The sequence below is a fragment of the Mesoplodon densirostris genome, chromosome 7 (genome assembly GCF_025265405.1).
Source record: "Mesoplodon densirostris isolate mMesDen1 chromosome 7, mMesDen1 primary haplotype, whole genome shotgun sequence".
NCBI lineage: Eukaryota > Metazoa > Chordata > Mammalia > Artiodactyla > Ziphiidae > Mesoplodon > Mesoplodon densirostris.
In genome coordinates this window covers 55,139,313-55,164,105 of record NC_082667.1, presented here as the reverse complement: position 1 = coordinate 55,164,105, position 24,793 = coordinate 55,139,313, and the positions used below count along the sequence as shown (strand labels likewise).

The 24,793-nt window shown below is 49.4% G+C and overlaps 2 protein-coding genes across 4 annotated transcripts in view; one reads left to right on the top strand and one right to left on the bottom strand.

Moving 5' to 3' along the window:
• Nucleotides 1-2,618: 2,618 nt before the first annotated feature.
• KCTD21 (potassium channel tetramerization domain containing 21) lies at nucleotides 2,619-18,649 on the bottom strand. 3 transcript variants are annotated; one of them, XM_060104266.1, is made up of 2 exons: nucleotides 18,582-18,649; nucleotides 2,619-5,602 (listed from the first exon to the last, which is right to left on the bottom strand). In XM_060104266.1, the coding sequence occupies exon 2, from the start codon at nucleotides 5,570-5,572 to the stop codon at nucleotides 4,790-4,792; it is 783 nt and encodes a 260-aa protein (XP_059960249.1). In that variant the 5' UTR covers nucleotides 5,573-5,602; nucleotides 18,582-18,649; the 3' UTR covers nucleotides 2,619-4,789. The 3 variants fall into 3 exon arrangements, with proteins under 3 accessions (XP_059960249.1, XP_059960251.1, XP_059960250.1); XM_060104268.1 differs by lacking the exon at nucleotides 18,582-18,649 and adding an exon at nucleotides 18,539-18,556; XM_060104267.1 differs by lacking the exon at nucleotides 18,582-18,649 and adding an exon at nucleotides 18,092-18,139.
• Nucleotides 18,650-18,835: 186 nt separating this feature from the next.
• The window catches only part of USP35 (ubiquitin specific peptidase 35), a 75,991-nt gene continuing 70,033 nt past the window's right edge, over nucleotides 18,836-24,793 (top strand). Inside the window, exon 1 of the mRNA XM_060102977.1 lies at nucleotides 18,836-19,168. The gene's annotated coding sequence lies outside the window, so the exon portion shown is untranslated. The remainder of the gene's footprint in view (nucleotides 19,169-24,793) is intronic.

The window sequence follows — 24,793 nt, the reverse complement described above, 5'->3', positions numbered from 1 at the left end:
TAAAAGTCCACACCAGATATAGGGTGGTACAAAGCGGGCTGGGAGTAACTCTACTTGGTGAGCCAAGGAGGCAAGGCTTATGCAGAGTGTTGAAGGATAAGCAGATGTTTGCTATGTAGACAAAGTAGTAAAGGGCAGGCGAGGTGTGGAATGGCATGGCATGGTCATTCTTTGGGTCTGTGAAATGAAACTATGGACAGGAAGGAGCTTGGCAACCTATGAGATGCCAAACAAAAGGGTGTTTTTTCTTTTTTTTTTTTTTTGTGGTACATGGGCCTTACTGTTGTGGCCTCTCCTGTTGTGGAGCACAGGCTCCGTACGCGCAGGCTCAGCGGCCATGGCTCACGGGCCCAGCCGCTCCGCGGCATGTGGGATCTTCCCTGGACTGGAGCACGAACCCGCGCCCCCTGCATCGGCAGGTGGACTCTCAACCACTGCGCCACCAGGGAAGCCCCCAAAGGGTGTTTTTGAAGCAAATTCAGTACTGGATTTATAAAGTGAACTAATTAGGGTTGGGAAGGGAGAACCCATGTCACAATGCAGCAGGATCTCTAGAGGATTTGTGACTCAACTGAGCCTTTACCCAGCACCTCAGTAAAAGGGAACGTAGGCTTTTGGGAGGGACTGACATAAGAATGGGATAGAACACTTGGGCTGTCAGTTAACTGGGAAATGTTGATAAAGGCTTTGAAATACTCCTAAATACATATATTGGGGTGGGAGGGCCAGGGAAGTTGGTGGAAAATAGGTCCAGGAGAGGGGGCAGTGAGGTCAGACACACCTGATTGGGCATGTTCTCCCTGCCCAGAAGTCAGAGCTAAGCAGTGGCACCACAGAGCTTATTAGGTTGTCCTTTGTGTCGGGTGGGGTTCTGGGTACCATGGGTTGCTCAGTGATCCTCTGGTTTCCATAGGCCAACTTTTCTCTTCAGGGCCCCCCTTGGGTCCCTGTGCACCAGACTGGGGTGAGCATGTCACCAGACTGTCTCCACAGCTCTCTGTTTGGTGCCACACTGTCCTGAAGGTTCTGAAGGAGACTGAGGTCACAGGGCTGTCTGGATAGACAGAGCTGCCAGAGCCAGGACCCCACAGGGCCTGGAAAGAAGCCTGGGCCCCTCCCTTTGATGGGCCAGTTATCAAGGTTGTTTTGCTCTGCAAGATGATCACGGGGTCTCATTTCCCTGCCAACTGCGCAACCAGCCCTGAGCCCCCTGGGATACAGGCAGACTCAGGTGGTCAGTGTGAACAGACCACAGTTCAAGAAAGGGATGGGCTGGTGCTCTGGACACATGAGAAATTGGCCTAGGCTGATCTTGGCTATGCCTCCACTTACAGTAGCCTGTTTTAGGAGTAATTTGTGAAAGCAAGCTGGAAGTTTGGGGTGAACAAAGGTGCAGTTACAAAAGCGCCATGTTTTAGGTCACATAGAAGTTTACAAAGCAGAGTGACCACATCCTAGCCTGGGGGGCTGTGTAGGGCACTGAGGTGTTGGCAAGGGGGGTGCCATGGCCACCTCTGCACAGGGAGCTCTGGCCCAAAGACAGAACCTAGCATCAGAAGGCTTGCCCTTCATAAAAGGGCAAAGAGCTTTAGGAGGTGCCTGAGGTGACAGCTACTGCTGGCCTTCCAGCATGCAGGGGCCCTGTTTGTGGCAGGTCTCACCAAGTGGTCACGCTAAAGTGCCTTAGGGTTCCCTCAAGAGCACCCTCCCTGACCATCCTTCTGCATGCCTCGGGGAGGAACAGAGAGCTGACAAGGTCGTGTGCCCAGAATTGCCCTTTAGTTGGGACAAAGCTCTCAGCTGTGCAAAAGGCTAAATAAACTGAGTCCTGTTATCACTGAGCACCAGTGTCTCGCTCCAGGCAGCCAGGGGCTCATGACAAGAATCACATGCCGCCTCCCAGCTGACCCTGACTCACTGGTCCTCTGGGATGGTGCCGCCTGCAGGCTCAGTATCTCTCTGTTGCACTAAGCAGGTGGCTGCACTCACCTGAGGGAGACGGGCACAGTGAGCACTCTGCATGTACTGCATATGGCTCCCTTTGTGCAGAGGCCCTGCTTGGAGCCTCACCTGCATGGCTCCCGGGCCTCGGCTCATGGCGTTTCCAGTGCCCACGGTGCCCTCCTTAGCTCATTTTGTTACCATCCAACCTACCCTTAAAGGCCCAGCTCGACCATCCATTATGCCTTTTCTGAGAACTAAGCTTGCTTTCCCCAAGTTCCCACAGTACACTGTGTGGCCCTCTACGCTTTTCCAGACTAAACTTATCTGTGGCTGTTCCCATCCTCGGGGACCATACACCAGGTGCCCCAGAAGGCTTGTTAAATTGTTATATGCTCATGGTGTCTCCTGCATGACAGTCCATCATTACTCCTAAAAGAGCAAACATTTATTGAGCTCCTATGGGCCAGGCCTAGCTAGGAATTTTCACATACATAACCAAGTCACAGAACACTAGGAGGTGGGATTGTTATCTGAAGAGGAAACAAATCAGGGAGGCCCAGGGACTTGTTCAAGGTTACACAGCAAGTGATGGAGCCAGAATCCAGACCCAGGTCAGCTTGATTCCAAAGCCAGGGTTTTTTCCCTTATATGTAGACACAAAATAATAACAACCATTTATCAATTATACTGTATTCTCACATAAATTATTTCATTTGATCCTCACAACAGCCCTGTGAGGTAGGTAGGGTTATGTGTTACTGTTATGCACATTTCACAGATGAAGAAACAGAGATGGCTCAGTGAGGTAAGTGACTTGCCTAAAGTCACACAGCAAATTAGTGGCTTCACAGGACCTGTGCTTTCTCTAAAGTCAAGCTGCTTGAATTAAGAAGCACTGAAAAGATGGAGAAAGAATTTTTATGGAAAAGAAAAAGAGACAGTGGTGATTTGTAAGATTTCTTCCTTGAACTGTTCTGCTATGGTCACAGCTTCTGCTGGCTGGTCTAAATTGGGTTCTCCTGAGTCGATTTCCTGAATACCATTGGCCTGGTGGCATGGGACAGTTATCAGAGACTCCTGGGTCCCACTGTAGGGGGGAAAAGACCTTTATTACCTAAGGGATGTGGCCTTGCCCACAGCCCAGCGTACAAACTCCCTATTCACAAGGTGTAACTATGGGAAGCCCCTTCCTCGGACAATCCCCTAGGGGAACCTGTGGCACCAGACTTCTCTGGCTTTATCTGAGGGCCCCCTGCCCAGTGGGGAAGATTCTGGGACTCCCAAGGCCACCCTTACGCCAGGGGTGAATCATAATGTGCAGCTTTGAGACATGCACTGCTCATCACCCCCTGGGAAGTGGTGGCTCAGGGTCTCACCCTAAGGAGGTCCATGGGCTGGTTATGCCCAGAAACTACTGCAGCAGGGGAAGCCCACATCCTTCAGAGCAGTGTTTTAAGGGCTGGGCGCTTACTCCAAGGGCAATGTTATGGTTCAGGTCACTCCCAGGCTCCTTGTTACACATTGCCAAGACCCTGGTCTCCTTCCTCTGGGGCAGCAATCTTCAAACTTAACAGAAGATGATCAAAAGCTATGCACAGTCATGTCTGGTGAGGAGGGAGGGTCACAAATGAAGCGAAGCCACGACACAATGGGGATGACTTACAGGGAATGAAAGGGGCTAACCTTGGTTCTGAAGACAAATCCCAAGGGGAATCCTAATAGCGAGTAATAATATTTTCAAAATAGGTATCTGGCCTCTCAAAGTGACTATTTTGAAAGAGAAAATACACATTTGGGTGAGAAGGAAGGTCTACCAGGACCAGAAAATGGTTGTGGAAGGGCAGGTTTCAGCTCAATATAAGGAAGGACTTTCTAACAGCCAACTATGGCAGGGGCTGGCCTTGGGGATGACGAGCTTCCTGTCACTGAGGGTATGCAAGCAGGGATAGTTGATCTCCTGAAGGTACCGGGGAGAAGCCCTCAGCCGCAAATGTCCTGGGGTGTGCTGGGGGTGCGGGAGGACTGAGCGACTGTTGAATCATTTTCCAACCCTGAGAGTTCATAATATATTTGTTTTAAATGATCTGTTTCAATGACACTTCAACTTCTTGGGTAAAGGATTACAAAAGTCAGGTATCAGGCCACATTATGAAGCGCCTTTCATTGCACTGGCTCCAGATACTTTCAAATCTTCGCAGGGACAGCAGCTTATTTCTGAAGCCGGAAATCCCCAAAGGCCTAGATTTGGCCCAGTCAAGAGGGATATCCCCATCTTCTGAACCCTGCCTGGAGGCTAATTCCTTCAGGCCATGCCAGGCTCAAATCCCACCCTCACTACCCACTTCATTTCCAAGCCAGCCAAGCAAGTCCAAGGTCCTGGCCACATCCCAGGGACGGAGGGGCAGGCAGGATGGGAATCTCTGGGTACTTCATGTTCTGGGAAACTAGAGGGAGCCTCTTGTTCTCACCCCATCCCCTCCACCAGAGGCTCTGTTTACAGATGGCTAAGTGAGGCACTGCCTAATGGTACAGAGAGAGCTGGACCCAAGAAAAAACTGCTGTTCCTTTGTCTAGCCAAAAAGTCCTCCTGTGGCCTCCTTTAGGACATGTTGGCAGACTCTTCACTTAGAGCAAACTGCCCATCCCCAGCTCAAAGTAGCAAGGAAAAAGGTGGCTCTGTCAAGAGGACACATGGATTCCTACAGGTGGACTGCATCACGGGGGAAATCAAGTCCTGCTACACGATTAATACAGGTTAGTACAGTGGCCTGTCTCACACCACTGGCGAGACACTCTCCAAGATCTTGGCTTTGGGAAGCCCCCCTCCAATGTTGCTGGGGTCCTTTTACCTGTACCGTATTAATCGAATAATCTTATTGTTCATAAAATCCACAGCGTGTGGGTGAGAAGAATCGATGCAGAAGCCGTCACTCAGCGCGATTTTCAGCACCTCCTCCATGAAGACCTGGAAGCTGTTGATCTGCTTGTTGGCTGGCACCACCCAGAGCCTCTTGAGGTTCTGCTTGGTGTACTCCTCCTCAGGCAGGCCCTCCACATTGGCCACCCAGTCCAGAGTCAGGTGGTTGGGGTCTTGCAAATGGCTGGTGATGGAGGATAGGTTGCCGTTGGAGCAGTAGAAGAGCTTGGAGCCCAGGAGCTTGAGGAAGAGGCAAGAGGTGCTGAAGATGTTGGCATTGAAGACCTCCATGCTGGAAGAGGACAGGCTGTAGATCTGGGGTGCCTCACGCACAGTGAAGTGGACTGTCTGCACACGCTGGTTCAGCGTGATGTTGAGCATGGCATTCTTCTCGGCCTTGGACAGCTCCACCTCCTTCTCCTGCAGGGCCTCAATCAGGGGCTGCACCTGGTAGAAGTCAGCCTCCCTGCGGAGAAGGCCCATCTCCTGGAAGTCCTCGGGCAAGTCCAGGTGGGAGGTTCGCAGGAAGTTGAGGATGTAGCGGAACACTTTGCCGTCACGGTCAATGAAGCAGTGGCCCTGGCTGTCCCTCTTGGTGGGCATCTTCCCGCTGAACATGGCGCCCAGCATGGAGTCAGGGAAGCTGGTCAAGGTTGCCAGTGAGGTTGTATAGAGCTTCCCCCCGACATTCAGTGTGATGGGGTCAGACATGGCAGGAGGCTGGGATGCTGGGAAGTACTCCTACAGAGAGAGGTAAGTAAGAAATGACCATTACCCAACCATATCTGATATCTTAGTTTGTTGGGGCTGGTATAACAGAATACTATAGACTGGGTGGCTTAAGTAACAAACATTTATTTCTCACAGTTCTGGAGGCTGGGAAGTTGAGGATCAAGGTAGGGGCAGATCTGATGTCTGATGAGGGTTGTCTTCTGTGTCCTAATATGGCAGAAGGGGCAAGAGAGCTCTCTGGAATCTCTATTTTTTTTTTTTTTTTTTTTTTGCGGTATGCGGGCCTCTCACTGTTGTGGCCTCTCCCATTGCGGAGCACAGGCTCTGGACGCGCAAGCTCAGCGGCCATGGCTCACGGGCCCAGCCACTCCGCGGCACGTGGGATCTTCCCGGACTGGGGCACGAACCCGTGTCCCCTGCATCGGCAGGCGGACTCTCAACCACTGCGCCACCAGGGAAGCCCTGGAATCTCTTTTATAAGGGCAGTAATCTTGTTCATGAGGGCTCCACCCTCATGACCTAATCTTCCAAAGGCCCCACCTCCTTACGCCATCACATTGGAGGTTGGGATTTCAACATAATTTTGGGGGACACAAACATTCAGTCCATAACATCTGGGTAGTCACAGTTCTCAATTTCTTATTGTAGGTCCTTGGAGTTGAAACGAATTAATACTTGATGAACAAATGGATGGGTAATAATTGCCATACCATCTAAAGCATATTAGGTTCACTAGGGAGTTTAAAAAAAAAAAAAGAAAGAAATGAAAAGATAAAACAAAGCCTGGGTTCCACCCTCCAGAGATTGTTTTAATTGGCCTGGAATGTGGCCTCAGCATTGGTTTTTTTTTTTTCTTTTTTTTTGCGTTACGTGGGCCTCTCACTGTTGTGGCCTCTCCCACTGCGGAGCAACAGGCTTGGGACGTGCAGTCTCAGTGGCCGTGGCTCACGGGCCCAGCCACTCCACGGCATGCGGGATCCTCCCGGACCGGGGCACGAACCCGCATCCCCTGCATCGGCAGGCTGACTCTCAACCACTGCGCCACCAGGGAAGCCGCATTGCGTTGGTATTTTTTAAAAGCTGATTCTAAATGTTCAGTTAGGACAGAGAACCACTGGTCTAAGGAAGGAAAGAAAATGTGCCTGGACTGAATGCTATGCTAGCTGCTCTTACGTACATTTGCTTACATACTATCCTTTGACATAGACAATATCACCGATCATCCCCACTGTGCAGATAAGGGAAACTGTCAGGATTCATTCCCTATACTCAGACCGGTGAAGGGTCCTGCCAGGATTCAAGCCCAGGTTCCTTTATATGAGAGAGAAAAATGTATTCATGCTTATTAGCCAAAGACTGGTCCACTGTAGGTACTTAACAGATGTTCTGAGATTTAGGACTCCAAGCCCTGTGCTCCTTCTGCTGTACCGATGTTGCCTTCTTATTTAATTATTTTTTCCATCTAAAAGAATTCACAACAAATGGCTGTGATTAGTACCACTTCCATCTATCCACCAGGCCCACAATGGGCCACTCAACCCTCTGGACACTCCTTTCTGGATTCTCATCCTCCCATGACAACTTGCCTTGCCATGAAGATGCTCTTGGCTCCCGACGGCCTGCTCTTTTCTACCATGATGGCACCCCAGCCTCCTCTGAAACTTGCTTTGAGGTCAGTGCAAATGTGGGACTCTGCCACCAAGCACCCTTCCTGAAGCCTCTTTACCCACTCCACTCCTTAACAACCCTCTGCCACCATTCCCCCACTGATCTCACAGCCTCTAGTGTCTAGGGCTGGTGTCTCCTTCAACCTGAAGTCTTGGATTCTAACTTTTCTTTAAGGTTCTAGAAATCAGGGGATGTACCTTTTTGGCTTCCAACATGATACTTTCCCAGGAGCCAACCTGTGGAATGAATTCAGCAATCTTCCTCTAATGTTGGGTGTGGAGGGCACAGGGAGGAATCAGCCCCAGTGCTGCCCTTGAGAAGAGCCCAGGCTGGCAGAGGAGACCACAGCAAGAGACAGTGAGGGTTCAGTAACAAGAGAAATGTACCAATTACAGCACAGGGAATATCGCTAATATTTTATAGTAACTTTAAAGGGTGTATAATCTGTAAAAATTTTGAATTTCTATGCTGTAAACCTGAAACTAATACTGTAAATCAACTCTACCTCAACAATGAAAGAAAGAAAGAAAAAAAGAAACGGATGGAAGGAGGGGGGGGGAAGGGAGGGAGGAAGGGAGGAAGGAAGGAAGGAAGATGTACCAGGAGATGTGGGAGTAGGTCTGGAATTAATTCTGGCACGTTTACTGTCCAGATGGGAAAACAGAGGTCCAAGAGGGGAACTTCCCGAAAGTCACCCAGCAGGGGTGGCAAGCGGGCCAAGGCAGTTCTCACCCCACGCCTGCCTTCTGAGGAGGCTGACTGCACTGAGACCCCCTTACTTCAGCGGGTGGAGGCCATGCTGGGTGTGGAAGATGCTCGGCTATCCCACCCAACTCTCTGTGGGGAGGGCCCTTGGTAATTCTTTCCCTGTGTAATGGGGCACTTTGATATCGCAGAAAGACATTAACCATCTGCAGTGTCTGAAGAGAAACAAGCCCATGATGAAGTTACAAAATCATCAGCAGAAGCCTGCAGCAGATGGGCTGTGAGACAGTGTTGGAGGGGGTGTCCAACAGAGAGGGGGAGGGGGAGGGCTCCGAGGAAGCTGGGGGGTGGCTGTGCTGAGACCTGCAGCTGAGGTGGATGCTTGGCCTGGGGCCTGAGTCTGACCAATTTTCTCTCCAGGGGGTCCAGGCAGGAGCCGGACCTAGTTTCCAGTCTCTTTTCCTGTTTGATTTAAGGCCCAGGCTCTGTGAAGTGGCTCAGCTCCATGGAAAGAGCAGGCTTAGGTGACAGACAGGCTGGGCTGTCTTTCCTGACAGTTCTATGGGCTGCAGACCCCGTATCTCCTAAGCACATTAGTTCTGAAGAGCTCAAAGCACAGGGGTAGGGAAGACAATGAGGAGCCACAGGGCATACCTGGGGGCCCTTGGATGGGCACCCAAACTCCTATTTTTCTGCTTGCAAAAGCAGCAGAGCACCTGCCTTCCTGCCCCTGAGCCCCTGCAGTGAGGCTCCTGATCATTCATCCAGGGCAGCAGGGCGGAGGCTGGTTAGAAGGCAGGTCTCCTGACCCCAGACGAGGGTGCTCCCTGTGGTATTCTCCCCAGACCCAGGAGCCAGAGAACTCAGCCCTTCAAGCCCCTATTTCCTAGTCACAGTGCCACGGTGTCCACCATGGCAAATCCACAGGCTCTGTTGGAGAGCCACAATGACACAGGGGGGCAGGAACTGGCACCTCGCGGGGCTGAGAAGCTTCAAGAATGTGGCAGGCGGGTTTGGCCACGGAGCTCCAGCCCCCCTGTGTACCCAGCTGCCTGCCTCTTGGACACCTCCACCTGAATTTCCTATGGGTACCAGAAGCCTCGCACAGAACTCCTCTTCCCCAGAACCTGCTGTTGATTCTTCTCAGCCGCCCATCTGCCTGAGCCTGGGAGGCAGCCCTGACTCAGCATCCTAACATTGTTCTCAACTGTCCCCTTGTACCTGTCCCTACGGCAATTCCTGGAGCTCAGACCTCATCCCCGCTCCCCTAACGTCCTCACTTGGCTCCCTTCCGCCTCTCTGTCCACCTTCCATTTTAGTTTGCAGGCCGATTTTCCTGACATAGTACTGCCTGCTCTAACCACCCTGCTCATCCAGTCTCACCTCTAATCCTGACTCTCCCCACACTCTATGCTCCGGGACTCCTGACACCTCCGCATCCACCCTCACCTGCCCTGCCTTTGCTCTCCTCATACCACCCTTCTTCACTTTCTCCACCATCTCCGCAGTCAACCTGTAAGGCCCAGCCTATGAGTCACTGCCTCGATAAGGCAGTCCCCAGATCTCCACCTTCCCAGCTCTCCTCTTGGGGTTTCTGGTCCCTTGCACAGCCCACCATTCCATCATGTAATGATCTGCTTTGCATATGGCCCTCCTCCCTGGCTTTCTCAAGATGAAGATCACTGGATATCCATATGCAAAAAAAGAACCTCAACTCATATCTTGTAACATATATGAAAATTAACTCAAAATGGATCACAGACCTAAACGTAAAATCTTTTTAAAACTATAAGACTTCTAGAAGAAAATCTTTGTGACTTTCTGTTAGGCAAAGATTTCTTGGATAGGACCTAAGAGGCACAAACCATAGAAAATTTAATAAACTAGACTTCATCCAAATGAAAAACTTCTCCTCTTCGAAAGACACTGTTAAAAAAAATGAAAATGAGGGCTTCCCTGGTGGCACAATGGTTGAGAATCCGCTTGCCAATTCAGGGGACACGGGTTCAAGCCCTGGTCTGGGAAGATCCCACATGCCGCGGAGCAGCTAAGCCCGTGCGCCACAACTACTGAGCCTATGCTCTAGAGCCCACGAGCCACAACTACTGAAGCCCCCTTGCCACAACTACTGAGCCTGCGCTCTAGAGCCCGTGCTCCACGACAAGAGAAGCCACCGCAATGAGACGCTTGTGCACCGCAACGAAGAGTAGCCCCCACTTGCCGCAACTAGAGAAAGCCCGCGTGCAGCAATGAAGACCCAACACAGCCAAAAATAAAGAAATAAATTTAAAAAATTATTTAAAAAAAAATGAAAATGAGACACAAACTGCAAGAAAATATTTGCAAAACACCTATCTGATACATGATTGTTAACCAGAATATATAAAGAACTCTCAAAACTCAGTAAGAAAATAAACAACCCAACTAAAAAGTGGGCAAAAGATCTGAACAAGCACCTTCACTGAGAAGATATACAGATGACAAATAATCACATGAAAAGATGCTTGGTATCCTTAGTTATTAGGGACATGAAAATTAAAACCACAGTATACCTATTACAATGGCTCAAATGAAAAATGTGACAATACCAAACACTGATAAGTACATAGAGCAATAGAAATTCTTATATATTGCCAGTGAGAATGCAAAATGGTGCAACCACAGTAGAAAACAGTTTTTGGCATCCAGTTACGATATGACCCATCAACCCTACTCCTAGATATTTATCCCAGAGAAATGAAGACGCATGTCCATGCAAAAACCCATGTGTGAATGATTATAGCAGCTTTATTTGGAATTGCCCAATCCCAGAAACTAAAATGTAAATGATAAACAAATTGCGGTATATCTATACAATGGAATATGAGTCAGCAATATAAAGGAACTAGCTACTGACACACACCACAACACAGAAGACTCTCAAAAGCATTCTATTAAGTGAAAGCAGCCTGCCTCAAAAGGTTACATGGCATATGATTTTATTTATACAACATTCTGGAAAAGACAAAACTAGAGAGACAGAAATCAGATCAGTGACTGGAGAGGCTAGGGGTAAGACTGGCTACAAACAGGCATGAAGGAATATTTTGGAGTGATGGAAATATTCTGTATCTTGATGTGCTGGTAGACAAATGACTGTATAAAGATTATAAAAATTCATATAACTGTATACCTAAAAAGGGTGACTTTTACTGCACATAAATTATGCCTTCATAAATTGGGAAAAAATCAAGACTGTGACTGTGTCACGGACAATACAATACACTGGGTTATAACCAGTTTTACATATATAGTGTTGTGAAACTTTTGTTTCCTTTGTGTCTGTGTGTGAGAGAGAGACACACACAGACAGAGAAAGGAAGAGGAACTGGATTGTGATATAGAGTGTACCTTCATACTGTGGGTTGTGATAAAAATTGTGAAAACCACTGCCTAGCTTGTGATCTCTGTGAGAGCAGTGTTCCTGCATATTCACTGCCTGGCACACAGTAGGTGCTGGGGGGACTCTGGGACAGGGGCTGAGAGAGGAAGGAATGAACATGCACTGAGCATTCCACTACATCCGAGGCCTTTACACCCATCAGCCCTTTTAATTCATATAGCAATCCTACAAAGCAGGCATCATTCTGTTTGGCAGACAGGAAACAGAGACTCAGAAAGACTGAGGACTTGCCCAGGACACACAGCCAGCCAGCGGAAAGTTCAGTCTCTTCCCACTGCACAGGTTGCTGAGAGTTGTAATAGCAACAAAAGGCTGTTTAATAGCTTCAGCAAGTGTGAGAATCCCTGAAGTAGCCTTTTAAAATACTGCTATGCAGCTTGCTTGATAAGATACTAGCTACCACCTGCTGAGCACAACACCTCCTGCTTTTATAATGCTTCGCCTAACTCATGGTAGCATTTTATTTATTTTTAATAAAAATATATAGAAAAGTACAGAGGATGATACTCTTGTGCTGATTCTGTACATGCATGACCTCATTTGATGTCGTTACAAGCACCCTGTGAGATAGATGCTATTATCTCTATTTTACAGATAAGGAAACTGAGGCTCAGAAAGGTTGAGACTGCTCAAGGTTACAGAGCTAGTCACTGGAGGAGCTGCGATGTGAATCCAGGTCAGCGTGAGTCCAACACCTCTGATAGTTTCCCCTTCCCACCTTGAGATCCCAGCGTGAGTGGGAGATGCATACTCCCTTATTCTCTGTCCAGATCAGACTGCGGTAGGTCTTTCGACAGCTAGTTCATGGCTGGCCTGGGACTCTGCCCACTCACATCGGAGGATCTGGGGACAGGATCCTGGATGGCCTGGAGCCCCTCCATAGCTGACACACGACAAGCCCACTAGAGGTCTATACCCTTCTATTTTAATACCAACTCATGATGCTTAATGGCAAAGCAGCAAAACACAAAAAGCCAGGTTTTTAAAAGCCAGATTAGAAAAGATGAATGAGAATGCAAACTGAACCACGAAATAGGAGATAAAAGAAACCCTACCACTGTGTCTGAACAAATAATTTTTCTTAAGCAGGAGACTTTCCAAGTCTGCCTCTCTACTTGAAAAGAACCAAGAAAAAGATCAGCCTATTTCCCTCTCTGAGAAAACCAGGAAATTATGCCAGGCGGATCCTCAGACCATCTGACTGGGCAGGGAAGGCCAGGGGGCCTGGGAACTTGGGAGTTGGCTGGAAATTCTCTCCTCCCTGAAATGGGTCTGTGGCCAAAACGAGGGGTGGTGGATCTTAAGGCCCAGCCTGGTACCATGTGAAGGGCCAATCCCAGTCTGGGGCCTGAAAAATCACCCGGTTGCAACCTCTAATTGTAACAAAGGAAATATAATGCTTTGAGAGTAGGTGTCCCATAAGAAAGGGCAGTCAAGACATAGCTCTAGAGAGTCCTACTTTAAAACTATGTCTCCATTCCCGCAGGCCTCACGAGGGACACAGCTATGGCCTGGTGAGTACTTATTGGGTACCCTACCTGTGCTAAGTGCATTATACACATTAACTCATTTAATCCTTGTAACATTCCTTTGAGGAAAGTATTATCTTTACTTAACAAAATAGAACCTGAGGCTCTAAGAGGTAGGTAACTTGCCCAAAGAAAGCAGTGGCAGAGCCAGGATTCAAGCCCAGGCCTGTCTGACTGCCATGCTCTGAATGACTTCCTTGGGAATTCAGCAGCCAAACCCCTTGGAGAGGTTCATCACTTGTCCCCTCCTACCTCTTACCAGGTGCTCTCAAACCTGCCCCTCAATTTGATTCTGACCTACATGAGACCAGTGCACAGAGAATCAACATTTCCTGAGCACTGAGGACATGTCCCGAGCTATGTGAGGCATTTTCCTGTAGATTTTCTCATTACAACACCACACAGAGGCTGTGAGGTAGGTACGATTATCATCCCAATTTTCTGGATTATAAAACTGAAGCACAGAATGGTGAAGACAGCTGCTTAAGATCACACAGCTAGAGGTAGCAGAGCTAGAATTCCAAGTGAGGTCTCTCTTCAAAGCCTGTGCCCCCTTCAGAAACAAAGCTATGACATTTTATTACGAAGCATAAACAGGATTTGAATAAAGAGAGACCTGTGATGATTCTGAGAGGGAATATCTTAAAGTTGTTCTTCTAAAATTAATTACAGTTGTTACGCTATCCTAGTCCAACTCCCAAAAGTATTTTTTCAAAAGATTAAAAAAAAAAAGAGTAAAATCTTATTTTGGAAAAATTGGTGAGTGATAACCTGAAAGAATATTTGAAAAAGCATAATATATCTTAGTTTAATGTAGGAAATCAGACTATAAGGCAATGAACTATGGTATTAAGACAATGAAAAGGGGAAGGAATTTCATAATAAATGTGTTGAAAGACTGATTAGCAATTAAAAAAAATAAATATATATTGATCCTTACAACAACTCTGGGATGCAGGCAGGACAGATCACATTATCTTTATTTCACAAACCAAGGAAGATGAGTCCCTGGCCCAGGGCTTTGTGTCCATTCTTGACCTCTGAGTCACAGCCTCTGGGAGGTTTCAGGTTTGGACACTGCTCAGAGGACCAGTCCTTTGGAGGCAGCCTGGGGTCTTCTCTAACCCGGGTCCTGAGCAGGAGACTGAACCCAGACACAGAGGTCCTAGCCAACAGCCCATACACTCACAGAGCCTTAGCACAGGCAAGGGCTCTTTCTGTGCAATTCCCTACATTACTGCTCACTGAGCTTCCATAATGAAGCTATTTTACATTCAATCTACTGCTTTTACACAGTGAGGACCAATTGTTTTAACAATGAATCTACAAGGCATTGATAATTATCTATCTATCTATCCATCCATCTATCATTTCTTAGCTCTGCTCAAGAGCCTAGCAATGATACCCAAGTAGCAATGAGCACACCTGACCCCAGATCTCGTTTTTTAAATGTTGTCTCCTACTAAAGGAAACCAGGGCTTCCTGGAGGAACTGATGATTCCAGTACTTCCAGTACTTTGACAGGAAAAGTTTAAGGTGAGCCTGGAACATCTCTTTCCAGACAGCAAAGAAGAAGTCAAAGATTACTGAGGTGAAGTCAAAAGAATGCAGATCTGCAGATCTTAAACGTTCTCATCGCAAGAAAAAAAAATTTTGTAACTGTGTGGTGACCATTTTTCAATATATACACATATCAAATCATGTTTACACCTAAAATGAATACAATGTTATATGTCAATTATATCTCCCCCCCCAAAAAAAACAGAACAAAAACCAAAACACAGGAGCAGACCTGAAGGGACTCTCATTGGCCAAATTTGGGATAATTTGAATGCCAAAAAGATTAATGATGATAATAGGTTATAACACATTGAGTTAAAAAAAATAATCATGAGGGCTTCCCTGGTGGCGCAGTGGTTGAGAGTCCGCCTGCCGATGCAGGGGACACAGGTTCGTGCCTCGGTCTGGGAGGATCCCGCATGCCGTGGAGCGGCTGGGCCCGTGGGCCGTGGCCGCTGGGCCTGCGCATCCGGAGCCTGTGCTCCGCGGCGGGAGAGGCCACAGCAGTGAGAGGCCTGTGTACCGGAAAAAAAAACCAAAACAAAACCATGAGTCTATGTTACTCCAAAAAGAAAAAAGAGAGGGACAGGAGAGGGAATGAGAAAGACAAACACACACACACACACACACACAGAAAAAGTTATTCTGTAACAAAGAATACCAGCTAATAAGTATACAAAGAATGACATAATTAGCAAATTACCATTTTGCAACCCTCAATGTTGTTATTCAGGCAAGGATCATCAACAGATGTGGAGTGAAAGGTTATCCTGCCCACGTAATTCCGACAGTTTCAAAGAATCACTCTACAGACTACTTGTTCGTTACAAGAAGGAAAAACTTACCCTTTTATAGAGAGATCAGGCTGTTACCTTATCCAATAATCAAACTTAGCATTCATGGATAGTAGGACTCTGGTATCATATGCCTCCTAATGTGATTCAATAAGTACACAACATTGCCAGAAAAAACAAAAACAAAAAACCAAACTGAACCCAATTATTTATAAAATAAGTTTAAACAGGTAGAGGGGCTCTATCTAGATTAAATGAGTTGCTTAAAGAGATATAATTAAATGCAATCAATGAATCTTGGCTGTATCTGATTTAAAAAAATATGAAATTTTTTTGGCAGTTGGAGAAATTTGAATCTCAACTGTTTATTAGACAATATTGAGTTCTTGCTAATTTTCTTAGGTATGATAACGGTGTTATGGTTATGTTGCAAAATGTTATAATTAGGAGATACATGCTGAAGAATTTAGGGGCCAAGTGTGGAGATGCCTATAACTTTTCAATAGCTCAGCGAAAAATGTGCGTGTGTAAAAGCAAAATCGGCAGTGTGAATTGGTGCATCTAGGTGAAAGGCTATTCTTTAAACTTTTCTGTAGGCTTGAAATTTCTAAAAATATTTTTATTTTGAAGGAAGGGGCAAGAAAAGAACACTTGCCTCCTGGGACTGTAGATGTAAAGTTCCAGTCAGTGTGCCTGGCCCCAATAAATAGCCAGATCCCATAAATATTAGATGTTATTACTACTACTAAGAAGCATTAACATCTTATGATCTTCTCCTGAGATCTCAGCGCTCTGGAGGAAGCCAACCAAGGGCTTAGCTAAAATAGCCCGCAGTCGGTGGAGGGGTTAGAATTTAAATCCGAGTGGTCTTTCTACATAGACTAAACCCCCCACAGAAACCACAACACTAGGCCTGCCTGTCTCCATGCCGAGATCCAGGCTGGGAGAAGATGGCTGTTTAGGACTTGTTTCCCCTGCTTTCTCCTGAACCCAGAGTCTCTGCTACTACAGCAGAAAAGAAACTCCTGTCATGGCTTACCAAGAATGTTAACAAAGAGGGGCCACTTCTGGGCCTCAAAGATGTGGATGGGTAGAAAGAACTGTAGGGGCTTCGTGGGGAGAGGAAAGTGCATGGGCTTTGGCATCACCTGGGCCTACATTTGAATCAGGCTCTGCCCCTTTATTAGCTGTGTGGCCCTAGACCAATTCTTGGGCATATGATGGTGATCATAACAACAACAATAGCAGTAGTAAAAATGGCTGACATTTACCGAGCAGTTACTATTGTGCTATGCACTTTATGCATGTTAATCTCATAGATGAAGGTGCTTATTATTATCCCTACTTTATAGACCACGCCAGGCCCTCTCCTATCTTTGCAGTTTGGCATCTGCTATCCCTCTGCCTGCACTGCAAAGAAAATGCCAGTCATCTGCCAGGCCCCTCAGCTGCAATTCATTCTTCCCTTCTTTGCATCTCCAGAGCATTTTATTCTCACTCCTTACCAAGGCCCACTTTCCTTAAGTAAATGGGTGTCTGGCCACCCTGTTAGGACAGGGATCTCCCCTCTCTGTACCCCAAGAAGTAGGCAGGCAGGGGAAGGGGGACAACTCCTCCCATTTAGTCAGATCCATTTTCCTAGTCCCAGACTCTCACCTACCAATAGGGAGGTTTACCAATCTCTCCTGAATTTTAAAAACTTTTTATTTTGAAATAGTCTCTTGAATTTTTAATTTGGAATCTGAGGCACAGGGCAAGGCCCAGGTAATTATGTGGAAGTAAATATAAGAACTCCCACTGTGTAGGGGATGGATAGAACATAGTTGGGTAAATTTCAAGGACGACAACACTCAAAGTGAGTAATGTGTCTCCCAATAAACTGGAGCTGTCTTCCCCACCTTACACAGCCCACCAGATAAAGACTCTGGCTCAAAGCCCTGGGGACTATCTGGTGGCACCACCCTTCCTGGCCTCCCCCAACACCCAACAGCTGTATCTTTAGCCCTGTTTTGCCCAGTTCATATCTCTAAGACGCTCACAGGCTGCTCCATTATGCCCACACCACAGAGAGAAAAGGTGCTTCCCAGACTCAGGTGACACACACGGACCCCTAAAGGAGTTGGCCAACTGCGAAAAGTGGCTGGAGAAGGGAAGCCACCTGACCTGGCTTGCACAGCAAAATATTCTTTCATCTGGTGCAGACTTCCAATAACTATCACCATCCCCACCCTCTTCCAGAATTTTCCTTCATCCTCTTGGCTCACCCTCAGGCTTCACCTTGTGGTTTTCCTCAGGCCCAAGCACCTCATTTTGACCACTCTTCCTTATGGTCTTCCTGTTCCTCACAACAAGGATAATTTATAAACAAATGGCTTTCAAATCCATCGCCTCATTTCATCCTAACAATAAGCACAATAAGGAGGGTTGCCTTAGGTTGGCACTGAGAAGGGTTGAGGAAGATGGTCCTGTCACACAACCTGTTAAGGGCAGGACATGGACACTTTCGTCTGTTCCCTGCCATTCACTACAGATTAAACCTCTACCTCCGTGCAGTGCAGGGAAAAAAAGCGGGCTCTTTGGAGTAAGGAATCCTGGGTGGCTTTAGGCAAGTCACTTTACTTCTCTGAGCCTCAGGTTCCTCAACTGTAAAGAGATATGGTGCTGTCTTCACAGGGTGTGAATTGAATGAGCCCATATATATGACGCAGAGTTCATGGGACGGGCTCTTTACTTCTAGTCACAAGGAAAGAAAGGTGTTCTGTGCATCCACAGGCATTTACCCATTCGGGCAACCTCTTACCCAAACCATATCAGCGCTGCCGACACTGGGCTTTCCAGGGCCGAGAGGGATCCTTTTCATGTTTGCGTCTCCACCCCTCCCTCCCCAATGCTCTTCGGCCCATTCCACCCAATCCATCCCAGGCTTGCTTCATTGGCTTTCTCAGCATCCACTCTGCAGCCCCTTCTCCGATCTCACGCGTGTTCTCCTTATCTAGAGACCCCGCCCCTCCATGCCCCACCCACCAGACTCCTCCCACGGTCTCGGCCCTTATTATCCGGGCTTTTCTTACTATCACCAGCCATCCAGGCTCCTTCCACCCGCTCCGCCCCTTCTTCTCCATAAACGTCCCCTCCCCCCAAGCCACGGGCGTTGCTATCCCCATTGCACAGATGAGAATGGCGAGGCTAGGGTAGGCGAGATGACCTCTCGTGGTAGGACAGGTGCCCAGGTGGGCCATTTCCTCACCAGCACTCCCTGCGCCCCGTGCCCCCGGCCGCGCCGCACCCACCTCCTGCCCTCGCTCAGCAACCTCCCCTCCGCGGGCGGCCAGCGCAGCTTTGCGAGCGGGGCGGAGGGCCGGAGCCCAGTCTAGGGGCGTGGCGGCCCGGGACCCGCGCGCTGCGCTCGGGGACTTGTAGTCCTCCATGGGCTCTTTGCAGCTCGGCGCGTCGACTTCGAACTCCATCTCCCAGGAGGCATTGCAGTTAGCCGTCCAGCTCCCACCCCGCCCCCGCCAGCGATCAGGCCGGCTGGCCTTAAAGGGGACGCGGCCCTAGTGGCTGCTCGCGGGGTGGCCCCCGCTCCGGCTCCGCCCCGTTTCCCGCACCTCGCCCCTCCCCCCCACTTCGTCCCGCAGCCCTGTGGCCGCGAAGCTGAGTTGGGCTCCCCTGTTCCAGACTTGTGCAGAGCCGGTGGAGAGGTTGGGCTTTTCAGTGGAAGCAGCATCCCTGCAGTCTGGGACCTGGCGGAGGGCGTCTCCACTCTGGGGGAAGCAAAGGACCCGCCCTGACCTAGCCTGGCCCAGCCTGGTCCTGCCCGGCCTGAGCGCCCCGCCCAGGAGCTGACTCTGAGGCAGGGGCCACTGGGGTTCCAGAGGTAAGGGGGCTGGGGCATGTGTGTAGCTTGGGGGGAGGGAGTGTCTGCACCCAGATGGTTCGAGAGCCAGGACGCGCGCGTAGGGCTTTTAGAGTCCGGGGCTGGGAGGCGGGAGGTCTAGGTGCATACTGGGCCTGGCTGTGTGACCTTGGGCGAGTAGCTACCCCTCTCTGGGCCGCAATCTTCTTCATCAATTGTGTATATAGAGATACCGCCCCTGCCCCCGCCCCCCTCAGGGCTGAGGGCACCGGCGCCCAGTGTCATGAAGCTCGCCAGCCTTTCGTGGGGTCCGCAGCCCCAGTCTGGGCTGGGAGCGGGTGCACTGGTATAACTGGAGGGAGGGGTGGGGTCGAGCTGGGGTGCAAACTGAGGGGCCAAGAGGCTGCTTCCGCTTGGAATGGGCTTCTGCTATTCTCAGCATCCTCGGCCAGGGCGTACTCCCCCTACAAGAACCCTTGTGAACAAGAGACCTCGATGTGTCAGCCTGGTGCCCGCCCTTCCAGAAAACCTGGGATGGGGGTGGGGACGCGGGCATCAGAGGTATGTGAGGGGTGGCCCCCATTGGGGCTGGGTTCCTGAGAAGCGAATATATGCTCCCACCTTCTTCCCTTCTCCTCAGTTCCCCTTCAGTAAAAGGGCAGTTGGGTTTTACTAGTAACCTTCCCCCACCGCACCTTTTTTTTTTTTTTTTCTTTTTTTCTTGCGACAGTTTGGCCCCAAGGAGTGCCTCCCAGTAGTATGGCAAGGGGATCCTTCCCGGGGCTGCCTTGGGTAGAAGTTCAGTTAAAAAATACAGAGAGAAATGCTGCTGACTAGAGACCTGGGGGACGAGGGATGGAGGGTCTTCTGGGTGTCAGGAGGCACAGCCTGGTGCTCCCCCCATCCCCTGCCCATCCCAGGCAGCCAGGCAGCTCCGGCACCCAGGGGAGTCAAAGGAGGGAGACTGGGTGTGAGGGTCAGAGAGGAAAGGAAATGGGCTCCTCATTGCTGGGACTTGGAGGGGCTGCTGTGCTCTGGGGTGTGGAGAAATTGAGTGAGCCCTTGAAGCCCCCTCCCCTGTCCCATGAAATTCTGTGAACTTTGGACCTGAGGGTTAACCAGGAACAGGTTTGTTTGTTTGTTTGTTGTTTTCTTTTTCTTCAGCTTTGGTTGTTTGAGTCATTTCTAGACTAGCCCATCCAGTGACCTCTGTAGGGGCTTTCTTGGCTGATGTTTAAGATTCGCAGGGTGATAGATATGCAAGACCAGATCTGGGCAGATGAGGGGGCAGTGACCGGACCAAGGGTTAGGCCAGTCCCTGGAAGGTGCTTTTCTGATCATATCCTTGGTTCTATCTCATCTTGCTGTCACATGTCTCTCGGTCACTTGGCACTCCTTCATCTCTGTGCCTGGTCCTGTGCTGGGCACTGGGCACAGATGGGGGACCAGACCTACTTCCTACCAAAGGAGATCCTGGCCTGGTGGGGGAGATGGGCATAGAATCAATCCAGTTACACTTGCCCAGGGATGAGAGAAGCGAAGAAGGCCTTTGGAAGCCAAAGCCCAAAGATTGAGTTGCAGGGGGATTTGGAAAGGCTTCCCAGAGGAGGGGGCATGTGACCTGGGTATTGAAGGATGAGTCAGAATTTGCCAGGAGAGAAGAGGTAGAAGCCCTTTCTCAGCAGAGAAAACTTCACCAAAGTATTGAGCAGGAAAAAGCCCACTGCTCAGATTCCTGTAGATTTACCACTAAATGGAGTTTGTCAAGTTCATCTCCCACCCTGCCCCTTTATTAGCTTAGTGTCACAGAAAGGACTTGAACGTCAGGCTCGGGAGTTTGGACCTTATCCTGAAGGGGCTGGGGGGCCTTGAGGGTTCTGAGCAGGGGCATGGCAAGATGGAGTTTATTGTCTAATGAGGTAATCTGATGATATTTGCAGGGTGTGTTGGAAAGACCAGGGAGGGATGGGGAAGTCTGAGCTGGGGAGTGAGGCAGGACATTGGAGCTGTACACACACACACACACACACACACACACACACACACACACACACACACACACACACACACACACACACACACACACACACTGCTTTGGGGGTGATGGGTGATGGAGATTGAATATAGTCAGGCTCTACTATGCAGGAACAGAGACCTGTCAATATACAGTGGAAAGGTGGAGGGTCATTTGAGAGGGACAGTTAAAGGGATCTGAGCCTTCCAGGGGAGGGGTCATGATTTTCTTGTGTGCTAACTGTGCGTCCTGGAGCGGGCTGGGTGTTGCTGGGACTCCCAGGCTGTCATGTCAGCAGTGAGATATAAGCCAAGGGTGTGGGAAGGAGCCGCAGCACTGGCTGGGAAAGGCTAAGGGGTGGGCAGGTGATCATCTCCCATTCTGGGGTTCAGAAGCTCTGAGAGGTGGAAAAACATCAGCATTGACGGTTGTGGCCACAGTGGGGGTAGTGGCTGGACTAGATTTGAAGCCTAGACTCTGTACTCCTGCAGGACACATGTCTCTAGTGGAGGATGGATTGAGGAGGGGAAAAAGGAGATTGGTTAAGAGGCTTCTGCGCTAGTCCAGGCCAGAGGTAAAGAGGAGCTGATCTTGGGTGGGGCTGGAGCTCAGGGGAGAGAGTGGAAATGATGACTTGGCTTCGAGGGCTAATGGATGAAATTCCTTGTAGAATCAGCTGGATCAGGAGTATGTGTCCCCTCGTCTTCTTCCCTGACAGTGTCGGTTTTGCCTCTCAGTGCCAGATCTATTATCCGGCCCTTATCTTTTTTTTTTTTTTTTTTTTTTTGGCCGCCGCCTTGTGTCTTGAGGCATCTCAGTTCCCCAACCAGGGATTAAACCTGGACCATGGCAGTGAAAGCCCCGAGTCTTAACCACTAGACCACCAGGGAACTCCCTGCCCTTATCTTTTTTATACCTTGTCTCAACCTCATCAGTGGTAGGCTCAGAATGGTCCCCATTTTCCAGATGAGAAGGCTGAGGAGTCCCAGCAGGGACTCACCCAAGGTCACCTGGTGATTCTGAAAGCAGAGAACCTTAGTCTCCTGCTTTAACGCAGGCTCTTCGGAGGGAGGACATGGCTGCTGTTTGCTGCTGCACTTGGCATTGGGGCAGCTGTCTCTTGGGTCAGAGCCAGTGTTGACAGGCCATATCCTCATCCAGAGCCTAGAAGGAAGGGTAACCCACCCTCCCCCGAGGAGCGCTGGGGGTCTGCTTCTTCCTCCCCTAGAGAGGATGAGTGCAGGTTCTAGTCCCACCCTGCCAAGGCCGTGTCTTTCTCCCTTGTTGATCCTCAGCTTCCCCATCCATGCCGTGGGGAGAGCAGGCATTGTTCTGCCTCCCTTCCGTGGCCTGGGATGGGTCAGGTGAGGTCCACTCCTCTAAAAGCCCCTTTGCATGAATGCATCCAGGATATTACTGAGTGGGTTTGTTGGTGACCATGGTGACAACTGACCTCAAACTGCTTGTGTGGGAGTGGGGGCAGATAGGCAGGGCTTGCTGGAGTGGTCAGGCCACAGACTGCACAGAGGCTGCAGGGCTGGCCTCGGAGATCAGAGCCCTCACAGAATGGCTCCACTGACCAAGCTCCCAGCTGCCAGGCACAGGCCACCTTACGTGATAGGTATCAGGTAGAATGATAGGAAATTACCAGCATCTGATCCCTCACTTTGCTGTGGTTCAGCCTGATATCATTGATCCCCATTTTACAGAAAAGAGGCTCACGATATTATGTGCTCAAGGTCACACAATGAGTTGCAGGACTAAATGGGATTTACTCCAGGTCACACTAGAATGCAGGACTGCTCATTCCTAGTCTGATTTTCTTTCCACTTCCAGAGCCTTCCTTAGCCCCAGAACTCCATTTCTCCCTGCCCCCAGGTCCTCTTCCTCCACACATGCTGTCAATATCTCATCGATTAGGATTTCTCCTTGGTCACCTGAGTACCAGGGCTTCTTGGCATCCTGGGTTGAAAGCATATTAAGTCCACTAGCCTGGAGGGCAGGGTAGGGGTTTGGAGGATGGTCTGCAGGGACTGCCCAGGAAAGAGTGGACCAGGGCTGAAGGCAGACCCATTTTTAAAGACACTTTTAAAGACCTTTTGGGAGTATGCCTTGTTTCGGCACTCTTTACCAATGTGTCTGTCTCCACCACCGGACTGATTGGGAGCTCCTAAGAGCAAGGACTTTGCTTCTAAAGCAAAGGGGACTGACACTTTCTGAGCACTTCCTTGTGCCCAGCCTTTATATTTGTCTTCACATCAGCCCTGCGGGTTGGAAATAGAGGCTCAGAGAGCATAAGTAAGCTGGATGGTAAGCAGAATGCATCCTGGTTGAATCTCAAAGAATAGAGTCTAACCATTCCAAGCTTGGGGTGGGCCCTGGGCATATGAACTTGTACTGAGTGCTCAGGTGATTCTGAGGCAACCAGGCCAGCATTCAGGAACCACTGATCTGTGCCCTGGCTACACCGTCTAACCTTACTCTGCAGTGACTGGCATGGGAAATGCCAGCCATTGAGAAATAAGCCTGGTCCCTGCCCCAAGGAGCTCACAGCCTGGTGAGAGAGAGAGAAACAAATGTAACACACGCAGTAATGGAGGTTTGGTCTCAGTGGAGAGCTAGGGCAGAGAAGCGAGCATCTCCATAGGGCCTGGCACATATTTGGGGTCCCACAGTATCTGTGGTTTTGCATAAAAGTTTCTGGCCCATCATCTAGGAAATTTCTGGCTTGTCTTCACACCTACTCCAGGTCTTAACAATAGAGTAGTTTTCACTGAGATAATAAGTTTAATTAAACACTTAGCGTATACTGAACCTTATATTGGGTCCTGCCTAGTGTGGGATTATACGAAGAAGCAAAGAAGAGGTCCTGCCTTTTAGGAGCTGAACCTGTGGGAACCAGCATGAGAATCAGGAATCAAAGTGGGTCAGCTTGGGATGAAGTCTTCCAGAAAACAGCTAAAATGGAGTGGAAGGACAGGGGGAAGTATATTATGGCTCAGAGGAATAAGGTAGCAGTAACTCATACCACACTCTGCATTTGCTTATTCAACAAATGCCTACTGTGTGCCAGGCACTGTGCGAGGTCCTGGGGATACTGTGGTGAACAAAACCTGACTTGGTTCCTGCCCTCAGGAACCTATATAGTATAGTGGAGGAGGATGATCCCAATCAAGTAATCATGATAAGTGCTATAAAGGAGGACAGGATGCTCTGAAATTGTTAACAGGGGCGTTTGACCCATACAAAGAGGTCAGACAGGCCTTCTGTGAGGAAGAAGTTTGAGCTGAGCTCTGCAGGGTGAGCCAAGCAAGGAGGGGAGGGAAAAGCGAGTGTAAAAGCCCAGGGCAGGGAGGACATAGTGAGCCCACAGTGAGGGGCTGGTGTGGGCTGAGGCTTGGGAGGCGACAGGGCCTGCCTGTGCAGGGTTGAGCACAGAGATGAGATGATCTGCCTTAGTGGAGGAGATTTGGACCCGTACAACCCCCCCCCCCCCCGCCCCGCACTATGTGATCCCAGCTGCAATAGAGGAAGAGGCCACAGGTGGCTGTAGGAGTCCAGATGAGGGATGAATTCATGCCTGGAAGTCCAGGGAGGTTCTCATTAAGGATTGGGTGTTTGAAGTGGGCTTT